Source organism: Zerene cesonia, chromosome 19 (genome assembly GCF_012273895.1).
Source record: "Zerene cesonia ecotype Mississippi chromosome 19, Zerene_cesonia_1.1, whole genome shotgun sequence".
Taxonomy (NCBI): domain Eukaryota; kingdom Metazoa; phylum Arthropoda; class Insecta; order Lepidoptera; family Pieridae; genus Zerene; species Zerene cesonia.
The window spans coordinates 2376548-2396948 of record NC_052120.1 but is presented as its reverse complement, the minus strand read 5'-3'; the positions used below and the strand labels follow the sequence as shown (position 1 = coordinate 2396948).

The 20401-nt window shown below is 31.8% G+C and overlaps 4 protein-coding genes across 6 annotated transcripts in view; 1 reads left to right on the top strand and 3 right to left on the bottom strand.

The window, feature by feature from the left end:
• Positions 1-3878, bottom strand: part of LOC119834257 (cytochrome P450 4C1-like) — a 9329-nt gene extending 5451 nt beyond the window's left edge. Inside the window, exons 1-4 of the mRNA XM_038358593.1 lie at positions 3725-3878; positions 1599-1708; positions 968-1058; positions 250-435 (exon numbers count right to left, since the gene is read on the bottom strand). Coding sequence (XP_038214521.1) covers positions 250-435; positions 968-1058; positions 1599-1708; positions 3725-3878 — 541 coding nt within the window. The remainder of the gene's footprint in view (positions 1-249; positions 436-967; positions 1059-1598; positions 1709-3724) is intronic.
• A 1026-nt stretch (positions 3879-4904) lies between these two features.
• On the bottom strand, positions 4905-8817 carry LOC119834599 (la-related protein 7). Its single transcript, XM_038358997.1, has 8 exons — positions 8415-8817; positions 8156-8323; positions 7160-7441; positions 6926-6994; positions 6377-6704; positions 5943-6058; positions 5388-5480; positions 4905-5123 (listed from the first exon to the last, which is right to left on the bottom strand). Exons 1-8 carry the CDS (start codon positions 8721-8723, stop codon positions 4917-4919), a joined length of 1572 nt encoding a protein of 523 aa, XP_038214925.1. The 5' UTR covers positions 8724-8817; the 3' UTR covers positions 4905-4916.
• A 673-nt stretch (positions 8818-9490) lies between these two features.
• On the top strand, positions 9491-12641 carry LOC119834430. 2 transcript variants are annotated; one of them, XM_038358787.1, is made up of 6 exons: positions 9491-9753; positions 10142-10324; positions 10443-10569; positions 10928-11094; positions 11579-11683; positions 12009-12641. In XM_038358787.1, the coding sequence occupies exons 1-6, from the start codon at positions 9733-9735 to the stop codon at positions 12132-12134; spliced, it is 729 nt and encodes a 242-aa protein (XP_038214715.1). In that variant the 5' UTR covers positions 9491-9732; the 3' UTR covers positions 12135-12641. The 2 variants fall into 2 exon arrangements, with proteins under 2 accessions (XP_038214715.1, XP_038214716.1); XM_038358788.1 differs by lacking the exon at positions 9491-9753 and adding an exon at positions 9821-9960.
• Positions 12642-13309: 668 nt separating this feature from the next.
• Positions 13310-20401, bottom strand: part of LOC119834510 (putative endothelial lipase) — a 13016-nt gene continuing 5924 nt past the window's right edge. The window contains exons 1-7 of one of the 2 annotated variants that reach the window (XM_038358898.1): positions 18826-18933; positions 18092-18359; positions 17468-17616; positions 16902-17125; positions 16205-16361; positions 14450-14587; positions 13310-13735 (exon numbers count right to left, since the gene is read on the bottom strand). In XM_038358898.1, the coding sequence (XP_038214826.1) occupies positions 13711-13735; positions 14450-14587; positions 16205-16361; positions 16902-17125; positions 17468-17616; positions 18092-18359; positions 18826-18863 (999 nt within the window). In that variant the 5' untranslated portion in view covers positions 18864-18933 and the 3' untranslated portion in view covers positions 13310-13710. Of the gene's footprint in view, positions 13736-14449; positions 14588-16204; positions 16362-16901; positions 17126-17467; positions 17617-18091; positions 18360-18825; positions 18934-20401 lie in introns of those variants that run through there. The other variant, XM_038358897.1, reaches the window with a different exon arrangement.

Below are 20401 nucleotides of genomic sequence, written 5' to 3'. Positions count from 1 at the left end.
GCGTGCAATTGAATTGCACATAAATTGATTTTTCAATTTATCTACTCATTATACTCGAAACAATAAAGGAAAACATCGTGGGGAAAACGGCATGTCCCAGAATCAAAAGTTAGACGATATGTGACATTTGCTAACCCGCATTCTGCCCAAGTGCAGTGGATTATTGCCTAAACTCCCACAGGAAGCCTGTGTCCGTCTGTGATAAGAAATATAGGCTTATGATGATGAAAAATAATATGCTTTACGTACCACACATAATCTGCAGAGTCGTCCTCGGTATAAACGACATCAAATCGGTTTGTTCATTATTAACTTCTGCCTGGACCTTCTGAAGAAACGCATCAGCTTTCTCCTCGAACGTTCTAGCATATTTCTTCAGTATATTGAAATGAAACGCTTCTGTCAACATCTTCCTTCGCTGATGCCATTTTGAACCTTTATTTATACACTTTGTTACATATTGCAACAATGTAGCATAAGCCAGTTTTTTTGTCCTCCACCAATAAACGTAGATTATACGCATAATATCTTACGATGTGTAATTATTGACAACTTGAACTTCATCACTTTATTAACTATATTGCAACAATGTAGGTAATTGACCGATTGACTTAACGCATTTTATTATAAATGTTTCGTATACTTATTCGTGCTTACATTACTACTAGGTGGAATCCGTGGCGTAATTCTTACAACTGTTCGTTTTTATTACATAAGTAAGAAAGTAGGATATGATGGTAAGAGTCCCACGATCTAAAAATTAATCTTATATCCAAGCTGCTATAAAAATTCAATTTGAACCCAAACTAAAGTCCGACGAATATTATAGTCCTAACATTATTATAATCAATAATGTATCCAAAAGATGTTTGTATCGATCTTTTCAATCCGCCGTTTTGAACGTTTATTATATCAGATTAAATGAATTTTTAAATAAAAAAATTGTGTATCACACAAGCACGCTTACCATTACTCGTCAGTAAGCCCTCGCAGAGCCAAGGTTTCAGAAACGTGTATGGTTGTTGCTTCTCATTATACTTCATATTTGACAGTATTATCTGTAAGAAATCGCAAAAGCATTACAATTCCTAAGATTGTAGGAGGTATTATTTGTTAAAGAACGTTAATATGAAAATTAGCGTTAAAAGAATATAATGGGGTGGTAACCAGACGATTTGGTAGAGGTTTTAACATTGCCAGACGCGTACAAAAATGTATTGAAAATAAAAAATACATATGAAGAAACTTGATATTTTAAAAGAACTTCGTCGGGCTCCGTCGACTCTCAACCCCTGCGAAGTCTTGTTTTATGTAAAAGCGGGAGACTGAGCTGCTGGTTCACCACAGCCGATATACATTTGCAGAGGCAGGGTTGCTGCAAATGAATTGCCAACTTGTAGGGAGTAAAGATAAGGAAAATAAAGAAATAGACTGGGAACTATGAGGAAAAGGATATGGGCCTCCGGATACCACACATACCGAACTAAACACAGTAGCATGCTACTTATTTGGTACAATTTTTCGGTGACATACCTGCTGGCAAAGGGAATGTTCATAACTAGATAAGAATGTTAAGCTACTAATTTTAATATTTTTACCTCTATGTCTTCAGGGTCGTAAATATTGACGAAACACAAATCAAAAGCGGTGAATCCAATGACAGGTCCATAGATATAGTACAGCTTTCGCGAATACTTGAATAATTCATCTGAAAATAAAACATTTTTTTTAATCTATCTATATTAATAGGTGAAGCAAAAACCGTGTACACCTTTGTAGTACGTATTTAAGCATTAGGTTCTACTTCATCTAGCAGGCTTCAGTCTACAGTTTCTGTGTTAGAAATGAGGACCTCTCCATTGCTATTTGGTATTTGTTACCTCAGCCGCATTACGTAGAATTAAACGTGTTCGGCCCTTAACAATATCATATACTGCAATTTCTCCCACTCTTAATGAACTATCATAATAAATTCGTGTTTACAATATAAAAAACTGAGTGCAAAGCTCGGCACTGGTGTCGTTTTTCTGATTCAATTTATGAAATGTTTTAAATTAAATAACAAAATAACAAGAATCCGTCAAATTTTCCACCAAACCGGTTCATAGCAGTTTATATCGAACTAAAATATTAAGATTAACCGCGAATTAGTCAGTAGACTATACTGATTATATACCTGGTGATTCACCTGATGGTCAGCAGCGTGCAACAACAAAAACCATAAACATTTGGATAGGCAAGGCTTTGAAAGATCTTGTGTACTGTATATTTGTATGTAACCGACTCTTTGACGCTTGATTTTGACCAACTTTAAACGGACACATTTAATTCAATATTGATCACTTCACAAGAATTGGTGACAATACAATAATTTCAAAAGTTTGTCTTCTTATCCTGATTAAGTTCGGTAGCATCCAATGATTTCCTTACGTATACTTTGTCCAAGAGCAAGTGAAACAATATAGTTGATTCAGTCATAAAAGCCTGTTTCTTAGTTCTTTTTTAGTAAGTAGCTATAATTATTGTATATATATTTACAGTGATAATATTAATCGCCTTAAATGGGTAACGCGTCCATGTTTAATTAAGGTTAAAGAGCAAGGTCCATCAAGCGCTTATGTTTGTACACAAGTGAGTGACCCCGAGCAACTCTTGGTCCAAATGTCGTTATACTTTTTGGTCCAACCACATAATTGATATAAATTCGATGCCTTCCTCCACTAGTTTAAGTTAAACCAATATACAAATAAACGTTGCGTAAATATTTTTGCATATTAATTGCTAATCTTGTCTCAGACAAGTTCTATAAATATATTAATACAGTTATATTCAGGGTCAAGCTGAACCTCCTGTACTGTATACGAGATTCTTCGTACTTATATTTTTTAAAATTTGCGTGTCTAATTGTAATCCTTGTACATAATTTTTTAATAAAAAATATGCTTGAATTGTATTGCTAGGTAATAGTGTCATTTTATATAGTTTATAAACATTAGATTGTCTGTTTTAATTACACCCATTTCGTTACGTAACTAATTAGAAACGCGTCCGCGAACTCATTCATTATGTGATAACTTAAAATAGTAAAAAAATCTAAATGTATATCTATATAATGATATGTATATTAAGTAGGTAATAGTAGTTTTAGTTGCATTGAGGTTTTAAAAAATAGACAAAAAATGTTTGCTCTTTTTGTTTTCCTCGCGGTAGTCTGTAGTGTATTGCATGCATTGGCGCCTACGTGCGAATGTTTTAGCGCTTAATCAGTAAAACAAATATTCTTAAAATGAGCAATGCAAATAAGATGCGAACCTGAGTTTATATCTGCTTTCTAGTGAGATGTATAGCTAACTATCCTTTATCTATTGTATATAAGTTGGTTAATATGGTATATTATATTTCATAGTGAATATTTAATAAACATTAATTTCCATGTTTGATATCTTTAAAACGGATTAGGAGAGGAACTAAGGACCAAGCCATTTATCTATTTTAAATAGTCACCCCTAAATCAATCTCCAGTAAATACTTATCTGATGCAATAAAAGCCAAAAGTCATAAGTGCATTGATTGCAAAACGATAAATACTTTTATAGATTAAATACATATTAATAGAATTTTAGTGGAATTTATAGATTATATTATTTATCCCGTTTAATTGACTAATAATGCTCGAGTCAAATTAAACACAAGAAAATTGTAAGCCAAAAAGTAGCTAACTTACCCAGTGGAAGGGCAAACTCAAAACCATTTCCAACAATCGGCCATCGAGGCGGTCCCGGAATTTTTGCGATTAACCTCCCCCTGTAATTAAATCTCAGATATATACTATAGATTGTAAGAGTCGCGAATAATAAAAATAATAAAGTGTAAAACATAATGTTATTTTTTTTACACTCAAGTTGCAACCGTACGCGATTAGCGCATGAGCTTGAATGCTAGTGTAAATTGTGAATTTATTTTGATACAGTAGTCTTTGAATATCATAAATTTCCCTGTTCAGTGTGATCTTAAGTGGTTTTTTGTCGCAGAGCAGTTTCGAACTGCTTCGATAGTAATCACGTTGTGTATTAACAAACTTATTTTAGGATTTGCTATCTATATTTTAAATCAGTTGCCACATATAAATTTGTGTTTTTTGTACGTCGCTTGTTAGTTGTTAACTTATGTCAGGAAACAAGTTTTTGTTATAGACCGGAGAATGGTAACACAAATATTTGGTCATTTGTAGGAGGTTTTTCAAGGGTATAATTGTGTCGCGGACGAATACTAACCGCTCCCATGCACGCGTCTTTCTCTTTCTTGTTGGAAAATTGTTTTTACTGTCCTTTGTTCCAGCTGATTCTTTTGTTAAGATTTTTTGTAACGTGGTTTGTATTCCTGTAAATGTTGCATTGAACTATTATTTTCAACCGACTTAAAAAAGGAGGAAAGAGTTTATCAAATCACAGTAGTTTTTTTTTTATTTTTTAGTTGAACTTTTGACTGGGTGGTATTGTTACTTTTATTTTTTAACGAGGAGGAAATCTTAGAAAGCCACTAGCTTTGTAAGAAAATTAGAGCATGTGGGATTTCTACCCATTAAAACTTCCTCGGTGGTTAAACTCAAAGCATAATAGCAGGGATCCCGGGATCTTTCATATGCTGGTGCCTTCCATGGTCTCAATTAAAATTGGCTAAGTTTTGTCATTTGAAAAGATGTTTTTTGTAAAAAATTGTGGAAGCAGATGGTAATGCACACCTTCGTTTCATCAAGGCCCATATTTATTTTATATGATTCACCGTACAGGTTATACGTGACCATTTTCCACAATTCCACATTTTGCGCGCGTGTTCGCGCCAAAACTTTGACAGCTATTATTAACAATATATCCAAAATTAAAATTAAATAAAAAACATGTAATAACTAGAAGTATTTATTCATCAAAACGAATATGAGTATGTGTGGGCTGTGGCGATGCCGGCGCGATGGCCGGCGTGCTTGACAGCGCGTGTGTTCGCGCCAAAAGTTTAGCGCGGCCACGAGTTCTCTTCGCAGATAGTGCATTCTCCGCGCGTGTCCATTGCTCATCTTCCTCTGCGCCGAGTAAAACACGTGCTCGGTTCCCAGAATTCGCACAATACTATAAGATAAATAAAACATTCAATATTGTATTAGGAATGAAAAGTATATAAAATATATTTATTCAACATATTTTATTTGTTAATTCTTACAATACTTTTATTTAGTCATACATGTTAAATTACAATGTAATTTAAATAAAAACATTCTCATGGTTTATTATTTGAAATGGATTATTAATCTTGAAATTCAGTATTTGATATGCACTACACCAATCATTTTCCATTTTAATTTTATGGATTTACAAAATATTTTGATGTCTCACCTCATTGGCTGCTTTAGCCGAATTAAACCTTATAACAGCCTCGGTTTGACCCTCCTTCACTTCTACATGTTGTACGTGAATATTTGTTCGTATCTGAAAAAGGTGTGCATTTAATAAACTTACGTTAACAAATTACTCTTAAATAAATGAAAGTTTAAAAAAAATGTAAATGCTCCTAATGTAATTGTAGGGGGATTTACAGGTAAATACACATATAAATCTATTACTAGCTTTTCATGGCAATAATTTTTTTAACCAAGGATTAATTAATAAGGTTTTATATTATTATGATTGTTTGCCCCTATTGGCTGCCAGTTTTCATTTCCCGTTATATCATCATCATCAGCCCATCTATGTTCCCACTGCTGGTCCACACACCACCACACAGTCCTCCTATGAGTCCATTACACTGGCCAAGTACGGGTTGTCTGTCCCGTTATATTTGTTAAAATAAATAAATCATACCACTTTTTTTTAATTTAAGATAATAATTTAGTCATTGGGACTAATAATTATGCTCTACATTCTATATTGCCATACTTATAATATAATTACCGTGCGTTTAGTAAGCTTAACATCCAAACAGGGCTCTGGCAATGACTCTTTCACAAATACACCTGGAATCTTCTCCAATAATGATTTTGTTCGGTCCATTTCTTGTACACCACTTGCTAGTAAACAAATATTTAAGTATAAAAACATCATAATTTGCGTTTTTCATTAAATTTTGCATAAAATAGATATAAGGACACTTATTACTTAGTTTAGTTTGTGAATTTGTCAATTTGGTTACCAACATTGAAATATAGATTGACTTTATGCATATTTTTTTTTTATTTGTTTACATTTCATGTTTGATTTTGTTTGTCAGCTATCTCTACATTCCCATTTACATCAAAATCTGTCAGTAATTTCGATGTATTAATGTAAGAAACACATAAAATTCATTCAATTCAATTCAACTAGAAATATATAGATTACTAAAGTACCATTTTCAACTTCAACAGAGGGTGCTGCTGGTGCCGGTATACCAGTATACTTCCGTTTTTCCTGCCAATTCTGCTTGAGTTCTTTCATATATTTCCTTTGTAGATTCAAATATTTATTCCTTAATATTTTCCATTCTGACTTAGCAAGCACTTGTAAGCCCCAAAGAGCCCCTTTGGGAGCTTCACCTTTATCAAGATTGTTCTTTTTCCCCTTCTCCTTTAAAGAACGCTTTTTAGCCTTTTTCTTCCTCGGCGTTTCATCGCCAGTTTTGCTTTCGTCGTGACTAGTTAATTCATCTTTGCATTCTTTTTCTATGCTTTTACTTTCCTGAAAAAATAATAGAAAGATATATGAGTTTTTGAAACTAGTTAATGGTGTTCCATTAGACTAGTCACACACAATCTTATATGCTACGCAATGTATCTGAGTAAATAATTTTTATAATTTTTTCGGACATAATATTGAGGTAATCAAACTAATAATAATGATTTTATATGAAATTAACTTCTAGTGTAATTTAATTAAAATTAATAGCATTCTTTACTTACCTCAGTTGGTGTTTCTACGTCAGGTGTACTGACATCCGGAGTGGCTGGCACTGATGCATTAATTTCATCCTGTAAATAAATTTTTAAATATAGTCAAAACAAAAAATTCTAGATTCCGGATTTCTTTACTTGTGATAGTATTAGATAAGCCATGTATATCTGGATATAAAGCAAGAAAAATGGAAGAACATAACAATTGCCATAAGGACAAAATAATGTAGGACAGCAGCTTACAGTTGGTGTATCAATTCTTCTCTCACAGTCAGACTCAGAGCCCAATTTCAAATCGAGACCTTTATTAACTTTCTTTTCCTTACTCTTCTTGGATTTCTTCTTTGGCGGTTCATATTCCTTCACCCCCACTTCCTCTATGTCCTTTTCCTCAGCCGCAAACATTTTGATAGATGATAGTTCATCGGGGGGCATGCAAGTTGGTAGCTTGCACCCCATTTCTGTGAAGGCTTTTATGCACTTCTGTGCATCTTGAGGCCTTGCAAATTCTATAAATCCAAAGCCCTATATTCAAGTTGGAAATTTCATTATAAGTAACAATCTCTTTTTATAAAATTGAACCTTTTCCATGGCATCACACACTAACAACTCAACCGATTTTGCCAATGAAAAAAATTTTTCCTTTATTAAAAACAAATGATATAACAATTCCCTTTTTCTATTCTTTAATAATTTCTTATTTGTATAGTATTCAAATTCTTTAAAATTGTAAATGAAACAATAGATATGCTCAATAATTACAAGATTTCAGTTTATAATATCATGCTTCTATAAATCTTCAATGTAAAAAAATTATTATTATAACAACTCTGACAACATAAAAATTACACAAACATAACAATATTTTCGTAACCTTTACTTAAGAGGGATCTACCAAAACTGTATGTTTCCATCTGCATCAAAAAGTATTACCACTGTGACTACATCTTTATATTATTGTATATACACTAGTTTTTCTCTTTTCAGTTGATAATTTCTTGCAGAAAGGGAACTTTCTTTTATGAACAATACAATGTCTGATTGAATTGGCCCTACCTACAAACAACATGGATTAAGCTATTCCTTCAAAAAATTATAGACCAAACCAAATACATTGAAGTTTGATTAAAATGATTAGACTCTTCGGAAGTAGGATTCTCACACACACCCATTCCATTCAAAAACAAACTTGTACCTGTAAATTAGGGTAAGCAAGAACATGACATGACATGAACTTACTTTTATCTTATTTGAATTTTTAAACTTGGGCAGAGATATGTATGCTACTTTTCCGTAATCAGAAAACACACGTTCCAACCAATCCCGACTGGCTGTCACTGGAATAGATTCTACGTAAACAGTTCGGAGATCTGCATCATATGGAACCATAGGTGTTTTTCTTTTCACCTGTAATAATTCAGATTTTGTATAAACATTACAACGAATACGAAATAATCTACAAAAATAGATGATAAAAATCTGCTTCAGAATAAATTACCTTCAGCTTATCTTCTGATAATTCCAAAAATGTGGAATATTTCATAGCTTTTACGATATCACTTACTTCTTGAGTCATAGAACGAAGCTTATTAAACTTTAAAAATTCTGTTAGAGGCACATAAGGATCTGCAGCAACTAGATCACCTAAATATCTATCCTTACTCAGATTTGCATCGCTAAAATAAAACTCCATTTGTTTCAAAATGTTTTCGTACAACTGCTTTTTACGGTGACGAATTCTCTTCTTTGGAATAAGCTCATGTTTAGATGACTGTTCTACAGTATCATTATTTTCTGATTCCGACATTATATATCCCTTAATAAACTTAATTCAATTATATTTATATTTTACTATCTAACGGCAACTTTTTCATAGGTTACCTCCAAATGAAAAACAATCAACATTGAAGGATGTCAAAATTCAAACAGTCAATGTCATAGTGTTAACTAATCACAGACTACGAATGTGTGGGCAAAAAATATAATAAGGCAGTTAATAAATTAGCTATATTAAATAGGTAGGTAGCTGAGACATTGTAAATATTTGTTAATCTACGCCTTGTGCATTTATTACACGAGTTAGAATCTTAAATTTAGAAGTCAGGATAGTTTCTGACTGACTGTATCATTCAAGCCAAATTAGAAACGTATTTAGGAAAGTGTAAATGCATTCTGACTTTTATAAATAGCTCATATTTTCAGCGATCATTTTGTAAACAAGTTTTTGGATGAGATTAAATTTTAAATCTTCTTTTTCTGTTTCATTGATTATAAGTAATTTTTATTTTGCACTCATACTTTGTTGTAGATTAATATTTTGATTTTGAATAAACGGTGACTAGAAGTTAGATAGACAATGGTCTATCTAACTTCTAGGTACACATAGTCCGAGAGCCAAATATAGGTAACTTGATTGACAATTTTATTTTTTTATTTTTCATAAAGATGACATTTTATTTATTTGGTTCTATAGGCACGTTATTTCAAATTCCATATTTTATCTATATGTCAAATTAGATAGTATTTGGTATAACAATGTTATCTGTAATTTTTTCATTGACAGCACGACGCCTGTTGGACTTCTTTCTTGGCGCGGTTTCTATTTTTGTTTGCTTTGCTGCCTTCATCTCGATTCTCTACTCTCGAAATTAATCCGCTTCCCCAACTAATGGTTTCCATGTCATATAAAAATGGAATTGTGAAAGTTTGGTTAATCCATGCTTTGTAAGATGAAAGTATTCTACGAAAGTTTTCGCTAGTAACTATATTTAAGTAACAGGCTAATATTTTTAAAAGAAAAACAACTAAAATCCAACATGACAGAACGCTCAATTGCAGTAAGTTTCATTTACCTAAGTACAGTATTTAAAATCTTTGATAAATAAAATAGGTTCGAGAATACTCGATTATGGAACTCGATAATGTTTATTTTAAGTTTCTTATAATTAAATGAATAGTTAATAGCGCTCGCTTTGAAAACAAATGAAATTAAATACAAAAATAAATTGGGTGTTTCTTAGCGTTGCAAATCCAAATGCTAACGTGTAGGTGTATTTTATTGTCCATTTCTGTATCACCGGCATTATGAAAGAATTTGTATTTAGTGTACATGTAAATGAACACGATACATTCTTCTTATTTTATTTAGATTATTTTTATTATTTTTCAATTGAATATATTTATTAGCTTTAGTACATTTCATATAAAATTACTTTATTTTTCTAGTCGCGGCCCAGCCTGGAGCAAGTTGTAGCTATTGTAGATTTTATGGAGCAGCATCCAGTTTTAGGATTGGGACAACTAAGAGGTCTTGAAGGGAGGCATGAAAGCAAAAAGCTGTGGCTTCAGATTACAAGAGTTGTGAATAACATTAAAGGACCAACTAGACCTATGAAATCTTGGATAAAGGTAGGCAACATTTTTTCTTAAATTGCATTGTACTTCTTGAATTTACCAAGGTTTATTTTATTAATATAATATTATTTTTATACAAATTCATAAATAAAATCTTGTTATTCTTATTTAGTACTGGGCTGATAAAAAATCAACAGTCAGGTCTAAGGTGCTCTCAGGAGGTGGAGATCCCAATATTCTGTGTTCTAATATAGATAAGAAAATATGGGATTTGTTTTTAGCCAATGATGTGGGGAGTAGTAAGTAATTTTGCATTATATTTTTTCATAATAATTATTTTATTGTAGACACATAAGTCATTTGTTGCAAAAGCATTGCACATTAATTTAAAGTTTAAACTGATCTATTTGAGCAATAGCAATCAACCAACTTCAAAAAAAAGGAGTTTTTGATTTTGACTCAATTTTTTTATTGTTTGTCTACTCAGAACTTTTGACTGGCTGCACCTATTTTGATGATTCTTTTTTTATTTAAAAACTTATGTCTCACATGTAGTCCCATTAAGATTTAGTTTAATTCTGTCGATTTTAAGGCAGTTTGGTTTTGCAATATTATTATTATTGAAACCTATTTTAATCACAAATTAAATGCTTCCAGAATCTCGTAGCTCAGTTAAAGTTGAATCTCATTATTCTGAAGATAACTTCTTCAATGAAGATAGTATAGAAGAGAATCATGTGGATGACACAGCAATCAGCTTTGATGAGCCGACTATTGGAACAGTTGATGTTGAGGAAAGACAAATACTGCTTATGGAGAAATTGGTATTTGACATTTTGAAATGCTTGCTGAAGTCTCGTAATTTAGTAATTTTAACAGAAGACTCTTGAAAAAATTATCTTTTTAAAGTTCCCATTTTTGTAAATAAAATTTCACATAAATATACTATGTGCTAAGAATAATAGTAAATCAATATTTAATGACTGGGTGTCCATCAAATGATGATTTACTTATTGTATTTTTTGTTTGCTTCAAAGACTAAGTAAGGGCTATCATATGAAACAACCAAATTAAATATGTCCTAATCAAATATCTTTTTACATTTTACTCTAAACTTTTATACATTATTTTCTAGTATTTGAATGGATAAATTTCAATCAAGGACTACAAATTCGCCAGTACAGGCAATGAGTAGTCTGAAATGTTAAATCATGAGAGAAATGAAAACCACCTCCTGCTTTTTATCTGCTTTGAACTAGTTTTACCTTTGATATCATCATATCTTCTTAATTTAAACATAATTTTCAGGTAAAAGTAATGGACGAGCAAGCAACTGCCATGTCGCAACTAGCCCACGCCTCGCAGGTTTCGTCCCAAGCCATGGAGCGATTGGCCGAAGCTTCTCATATTCAGGTAATGATTTAAATTTTTTTTTTCAATATCACACCTTAAAGTGAGTAGTTATGTTCTGTTTTCTAATTCTATTGTAATGAAATGCTAGCATAAGGATATATAACAGACTGATAACATAAAATCTTAAAGAAAGATAGTTTATTTTATTTGCATATTAATTTTCAATAGGTACCATGTAACATTAATAACTGACATCCATAATAATATCATAACCTGAGATAAATGTGGATCGGCAACACATTTGAAACTGTTTTTGTTAATTTTTTTTTCTGTACTTATAAATTCATTCAAATTTCAATATAATAATCTCAACATTTGCTTCCAGTCCCGTGCAATAGAGCGGCTAGCAAGTACCTTCGAAACAATCGGCTCAACAGCGCACGATATAAGTACCTCCATCATTGATATCGACGCCACTATGAAGAGGTTTTATAATACATCACCCACTTAGCACAGGTTTTTGTAAGTTATGGTATTACTAGCTTTCTGCCCGCGGCTTTCGCTGCGCGGTCTAAGGGAAATTCCCATGGGTTTGAAATTTTTCGTCGCAGTAATTGTAAATGTAAATTTAAAATACCCTAATTTACCCTCGCCTCCTGGTTTTTCAGCTACAAAAATCATATATGATATAATCACGTTGAATCCTACAAAAAAACAAAAAATAACAAACACGCTCCCGAATTTATAATATTTTTAAGGAAGTAAGTATCGATAAAGATATGAATATATGATTATACGGGATAATGGGAGGAGGGATTTGTTGCGAGATATTGAATAGGGAAGGGGGTTCTTGTATACGTTATTTACGCACAAACCAAAATTTTTGTATATTTCTTTACAAGAACTTGGTAGAGGTTTTTGTAAATTTGATTTAGTCCCTTGTCATCATCCTACTATCACATCTATTTGATTACAATATAGTAGTTGGAAATGTATTTGTACAAATTGTAAATACCTTTATATAAATAACTAGCAAAACCGGCGAACTCCGTTTCGCCACCAGATGGTTTCGTTTTTCCCGCTTTTCTGTTGAAATTTTTCCGGAATTTTCTTTGCTCTAAACCTCACGGAGCCTGAGACCTTTCCAACGAATGCAAAACCGTGGAAATCGGTTGGTGCGTTCTGGAGTTATAGCGTCAGGAAGGAAAACCCGACTTATTTTTATATAAATAATAATTAAAGGCCACGGCGTTGTGCATTCTATAATCTTAGTTTTTTTTTTGTTAAAAATAACAAATCATTTGTAACTATAAAGTGAAAAATTTGTTGTCTTTATAGATCGATCTATCACGCATAATAGTGTATTCTACAAGGTGAAGATAAACACATTAAATTTATAAATTATTTATTTTTTATTTATACAATGAAGTTGGGACTACAATGCATTATGTAAATAATAAACTTGCACTATTATACCCTTTTTAAATATGTCACAGCCATTGTTTTATACTTCATATTATATAAAAGAGTAAAATAATATTTGTATTCTAAAGTCTTTGAGTCTTATCAAGTTGATTTACAAATCAACTAACAATTTGCACAATAAAAAAATATTTTACTAAGACAATAGAAGCTAAATTGGCAGTGAAACTTTAAGGAAGACAAAGTTTAAGTTTTTTTTTACATGTGTATCGTTTCTCATTTTTATTATTATTTCTCATTTTCATTTCATAAAGGATTTTTATATCGAAATTTAATACAATACATTTGATATGGTCTGTTATGTTTTCCTTTCAGTAAATTTTAAGTATATAAATATACCTCGGCCTAATTTTATAAACCTGAAGATTTAACTTAAATGTGAAGTTTTAACTTTCACACTTAACACGTTTTTATTAACTATTCCCATATCTTATGTGTATTTGTATTTGTATGTTACAAAATTTTGGATTAATTTAAATTAACTAAATAATTTATGATCTCCTTGTGATTTGTTCTAAATTTAGATAAGGTTATTTTATCATATCTACATATGATAGAAGATTCTTAATTAATTATATTCTATTATTAAAAATATTTTTAAATCATCACGAGCCTCCTGAAAAGGGTTTTCTGAAAAAAAAAAACAATTTTCTAAGTCAATTTCGCAGATTTCTGAGTATGTATAAATAGATTATTTAAATGCCAAAATACATGTTGTATTAGAACACATCAATTATAAGTATATAATTAACAATAAACATGACTTAGGGTAGATTTTTTTTGTTTTTGGTGCAAATTGACTCGTCCAATACAAACAGCCATTACAAAAATGTGCTCTAATTTAAAAAAATAGTCACATGAAAAATGTACCTAATTAGGTACATTCTTAATGTGACTTTTTTTTTGTTTTCGATTGTAAAATCGGCCCTAAATGTAACCCCTAATTTATAAATTTAATTGTATTGCACAAATTTTAAGTATCTATTGCATTAATAATATAAGTTACTGTAAATATTGGTAATGAAATTTATATATAAAGTATTTTATGTGTACCTAATGAATATATAATGTACATTTTGTATATAGATACTGTTTTTTAATATAAAAAAAAATGTGTATAAATGTTGTTTTATGTTTTTTTTAGTTTTCTCTTGATGTGTCTTTAGTCATTGTGCAAACTCGTTAATTTTTTTTTTCAGACTTTAAAGTCTGCTTTAAAAAATACATGTTTCAATTTTCTTTATCAAAAATATTCGGAGATATATATATTAATATATAATTTTAACCAACTCGATCTTGTATTCAATACAAAACTATTACAGCATGCTACCTTTTAATATTCACCTGATAATGTTCAAAAGGTTGTTCAATTGAAATACTGATTGTCTTCGTGTCCTAGTTTGGTTATTTGGCTCTAATCCTTCCATGCCCATACCGAAAGGGGATTGGGCCTTCGTTGATAAGTAGTAATTACCTCGAGCTCTGAAAATCGTAACGTTTAATTAATTAACCACACCTGTATTTATGCAGAAAAATTTAATGTTTTTGTATGTTTGTAACGTTTTCACACTAAAAAACCACTGGACCGATTTCAAACATTCTTTCAGCATTCGAAAGTACAACAATAGCTTATGTCAATGTACTTATTGACATAAGCTATATTTGTAACCCGCACTTGCCTAGAGTGGTGGATTATGACCCGAAGCCTGTGTCCCAACAGTGGGAATCAATATGGATTGATGATATATCATCCATAGAATAACTTACAGATGATGTGTGTTAACATTAACTGCAGAAAAAAAACCACCGCACAGCAGTGTTAGCAACCTGAAGTGGACCGACTATCGTACCCCGGGGCGTAAAATTATCGTACATGGAACGAAATTATCGTACTTTTTAGGATAACGTCTATTACAGATAAATAAATCATATAAATTGTAATATTGATATGCATGCAAGTACTCTATAGTTTATCTTTTTTAAACCACCGCTGTCAAATCAACAGAACACTGAAATCCAAATGTTTTACACGTGGCACAGACCCTGAACTTTTTGATTCCCTTTCCACTTTAAGTTCAATAAATGCGCCAAGCGTAAAATTCACTCAGACAAAATTTCACTGTTCTCATGCAAGTTGGATACATAATCGAAATATCGAACTATTATTCTTTTGTTCGCATTGGTAGATGCTATACTAATCAATAAGAAAGCGTATACAGCAGACGCTGGATAAAGTTACAGTATCGGCAGTGGTGAAACTTAGCATAGGGAATCGTAAGAACCAATAGGTATAGAGAACTTGTATTTCCCGGTATTTTCCCAAGACTTAATTGGACAAAATAAATCATGCTAATTCGATTTAGACTATCAGCGCATGAGTGAAATAGCATAAATTCTCAAATTTTGCATCATGATAGAAATTATCGTACAATCTGCGTACGATAATAGTACATCGTACGTAGGTACAAAATTATCGTATGTGTACGATAATTATCGTACGGTTCCGAACACTGCCGCACAGATAATATACTATATGCCATAGTCTAAATCTGTACGAATCAATGTTTCGATCCTGTAGTGTAAGAGCCTTCTGCGCATAATTTGAATAAGAAATATGCGTGAGGCATGACAAATCGTTGAATACCATTTAATATTATGCATATTTCACTTTAACAATGAAAGAACATGAATCGAATTTAAATAATAAATATTACTTGCTTTTTTTCTGCTGTAAAAACAAAATGCAATGGAAATATCGGTTTGTTATAGGAATTTCAATGATTATCTAGTTGATAATCGGCTTTAGTGGAAGATGGTGGTATAAATTAATTTCAAGGATAAACTGCTTCTAATATAAAATCTTTCGAAATTACCCCTGTCTCCATTACTAAACAGCAAACGGACTTATGTACACAAATTATTACTTCCTTCTGACTAATACTTTTTATATCTAAGACAAGTAAAAATATTTTTGTTGTTAGATCATATGTCGAAAGATTGGCTTTATTAAGTTCTGCAACTTTTAAGAAATCGCGATAAATTACGTTAATTTGTACAGCTTTGCATAAATTAAGCATTATTTGTAGTAATATGGCATACCGTATATTAACTAGGTCTCCCAAATAAATGGTGTCGTTAGTTGGATCTTCTAAAGCGATCCATTCGCTATAAGACTCTGCAGCGGCTGCCGGGAAGGATGTACCGTCTGATAGAGACTCCACTACGTACATTACAGCGCGGTTGTGACTGCAAAGATCTGCAAATTGTATAAAATACAAGTATGCGTATGTGTATGTTTGTTTCTCTTTCAAGCAAAAACTGCTGACCCGATTGCAATTAAATTTGGTACGTAGATAGCTGGACAACTGGAATAACACATAGGTAACTTTTATCCCGATATTCCTACAGAAAAACAAATCACGCGGGAGAAATCGCGGGGTGAACCTAGTAATATATAACATATAATATAAATTACGTGTCACTTTGTCCGCGATGAACTCCTACTAATCCAATTTTAATCAAATCTGCACATCATGTGCAGTTTGATCCAACTTAAAAGATAGGATAGTCTATATTATTTCAATTACGATTAAAATGTAAGGTAATGATGCAGTTTATTTGGCTATTGCCACATTGTAAGGTAAGTATATGTTAGTAAAGTATGTGAACGAAGTGTAATATTCATAGACATACAGTTATTGCTTCATGTGGTTTCGATTACATACATCTATTTGTGGTTTATATTGTACAATCATCCAACGTATCTTCTATATCGAATCGTCACTAGAATACTCACCGTCCATACTAAACATTTCGTATTTCCCAACCGGGCACCCAGGTTGCATTCCATCCGATGAGTAGTTCGGCCATATATCAACACTTCCTGTTGACTTGGTGCTGCCGTAGTTACCGGGGTTCGTGTGGACAATGTCGACGAATTTGGCGCAAGTACGATCCAATCCGCTCTGTATCGAAAACAAGCCTTCAAACAGCGCCCTCGCTGGATCCAATCCTGTAATTCTAGTGCGTTTCGTCATTAGAACGTTAGACCAAATAAATATAATTGAATGTTAGAAAAAACAGCATGAAATACATAGTGCTTGCAATAGCAAAATAAACATTAATTTAATATTCATTAAAAGCGTTTAATTTTTATTTAATTCAAATTAGTTTAGAAATTACATAAGTATCTACCTCAACAAATATTTTAGTACGGTTTGTTATCATACGTATTAAAATTTAACAATTTCTGAAAGAAACTATAGGTATGTAAAGACTAGAGTTCATACAATAACCTTGTATAGCTTGATATAATATTAACATTGATAAATATGTATTATAAATTATATTATTTGAATGTACCTGGGTATCGTAATGCCCTGTTCTCGGCTCCACCTGCCCGTGTAGCCCATAAGATGTGCTCCTAAAGAGTGACCTATTAGATGCAGCTTATCCGTCTGAAAACCTGCTTGGTCGAGTTTCTGTATCGCGCCTCCTAACTCTTGACCAATCTAGAAAATAAGTAGGAGTAGATTTTTTAAATTCTGTCTTATTTTAACGCATTGATGGATTGTTTGCGGATTGATTTCCAGCCAACCAAATAAACTATGTTCTATTCTTCAAAATGGTCACCGATTGACGCTCCAAAGAGCAGGTACCACTCTATATGGTAATGAAGGTACAAATGACAACGATTTCCTATCAAACACAAAAGAAATCAACCAAGAGTTATCGATTAACAAAGCCAAAATAAAAAATAAAAACAGTCGAGTTGAACTTCCTTTTTGGAACGTCGTCTGAAAATAAGAATACTAGTAGACTTGAAGATGTAATTAAATTTTTGAAAACATCAGTTGGTATCTAAATAATTTTGGATCTCATCTGCAAAGACGTGTTTTATGGCAACTGCTATTGTCCACTGAATTTGTTTCTATGAAGGTTTTTTATAGAATTTACCCAAAAAACTGTGCATAAATAGCTACTTACCCGCTTACAATTAGGCAAAGCAAACATTGCATAGCTCAAAGCTATTCCCAGAATCCCGCTTTTCGCTTCTTCTTCCCAATCAAGCAATAGCACATTCCTTTTCTTAGTTGCAATATAACCATTGAGCATTGCAGTGGTCGCAGGACCATTGCTTTTCCCTCTATAACCGAATGTATAGAGGACTGTTGGTAGACTAGGATCCAAACACGAGGAGTTCAGTAGTGGTGTGGGATCATCCAAAGGGAATGACGTATAACTGCTCATGGATCTGGAAAGAATCACACAAATATTATAAATGCGAAAGTTTGTTAGTTTGGATGTTTGTCCGTCAATCACGCTAAAAATACTCAACGGATTTTGGTGAAATTTAGTAAACAACCAGGGTATGAGCTGATGATTAAATGCTTCTTTGGGATAAAACAGGAATCTTTATTTCAAGGCGGAGCCGGGAGGAGCGTCTTGTTATGAATATAATTTAGAACATTTCACAAATTGGCGTTAAGCGGAATATTAATTTGTATGTTAATTCGGTGTTCGCCGCGGGATGGCTGACCATTGCGAAATCTTATCTTACTACATAATAATATTACAGAGAAACATTTTTACTTTAGTTACATTTATGTATGTATGTGATATGCATTTATATTTTACTTTTTATGCATTGATACAATTTTTTAAAGAATTTATTATTATATACTTAGCATAGGTTGCAAATAATCTCTTCTACTAATAACCTAAAAAAACTGAAGTAGGAAAGTTCTCTGTTCCTCATTTAAATTTTTCTATTTCTTATTATTTAATTATTTTATAAATAATCCTGCTATATAATGATAACGCTCCGTAGCATTCCACCCCGCACCTCCGACTCGCATTTTACTGGTTCGAAATTTCTTCATAATTATAATGAAATACAGTTGTAAATGCAGACGGAAACTATATATGAAATAGGATGTTTCATTTCATGAACTCCATTGCATGCAATATAATAGATGTACTGTGAAATTTCAAATATATTATTATATGTAGACATCATATTTTAAAAGGTGTTTCTCGTGGTAATATGATACGAGTTTAGTATTATTATTATCGTCCCTGTCTTCACAGTCATGATTTGACTAGTACTTTTTACCGAAAACGATAAAATTATTATAATCTGTAGCTTTATTTGTGACTTTAATGCCATAAATATCTTTAACCTTCACGAAGAAATGTACATTATTATTTACATTAGGATAAAAGTATATGAACTATGATAAAATATAAATTTGAGTTATTTGTCGCTTTTGCCTTACCTTAGAAGATAAAATTATTATTGTACATATAATTATTATTTAACGTATTATTTTGACTTTGACTTTGACTGCAATAATATTCTATAAAAAAATTTATGTTAATATGTGTATAAGTATGTGTATTGTAATAATTTAATGCTATCATTATCAAATATAGTATGTAGGTACCAAGATAATAAATTTTTATGTAACTAAATAGTTACCCTTGGGAATGAGATGCTTAAATACACAATAAAAAGTCTAAAACTAACGACCCCCAGCGATATAAATTATATCTTATAATCGCTCCGTTGGGACGTGGAAGAAAGACAAAAAAAAACAAACACAGTTTAAATTTTCGCATTTATAATATTAGTAAGGGTAGAAAGAGAAAGTGCACTCAATTGTCTCCTGAATCTATTATTGCTGTTGAGTTTGATTGTTTTTCGGTTCATTTGAGCGCGCTTATCTCAGGAATTACTGGATCAGTTTAAAAAATTCTTTAGCGTTAGCGAAATGAAAAATGCATTCGTAATATGATTTAAACACTTGTACACGCGTAAAAGTTTGAATGAATGGGTATCACCAGTATAAGTAGGCATTATTTTATGATTTTTTTAATAATAACTTACAATCAATTATAACTTAAAAAACAATGCATGACACAATATTGTTGAGTCTAAAAGAATCAACAAGCAACCTAATTAGCTTAATTATATAATTTATGCAAGTATTACCATTGTTTTCTGAAATAGGTTCTGACCTGAAACAATTTTAATGAAGCTTCTACATTTATTGAATTGGATTATTGCGTTAGCATTTTTACATAAATATTTTTTTTACATAAACATATTTGATCATAGTCAATATATTATTTCTAGTAGGTTATTTGTGGTTGGGTTTTGGTTGTAGCTTGCTTTTTAATATTAGTTTGAAACGTGGTTTAATTTTTTTATTTAATATATATCGACAGAAGGTGGTCAGGATTGTCTTCGGCCATGCTTCCAAGCGTGTAGGCAGTGGATACGAGCAAGGGAAA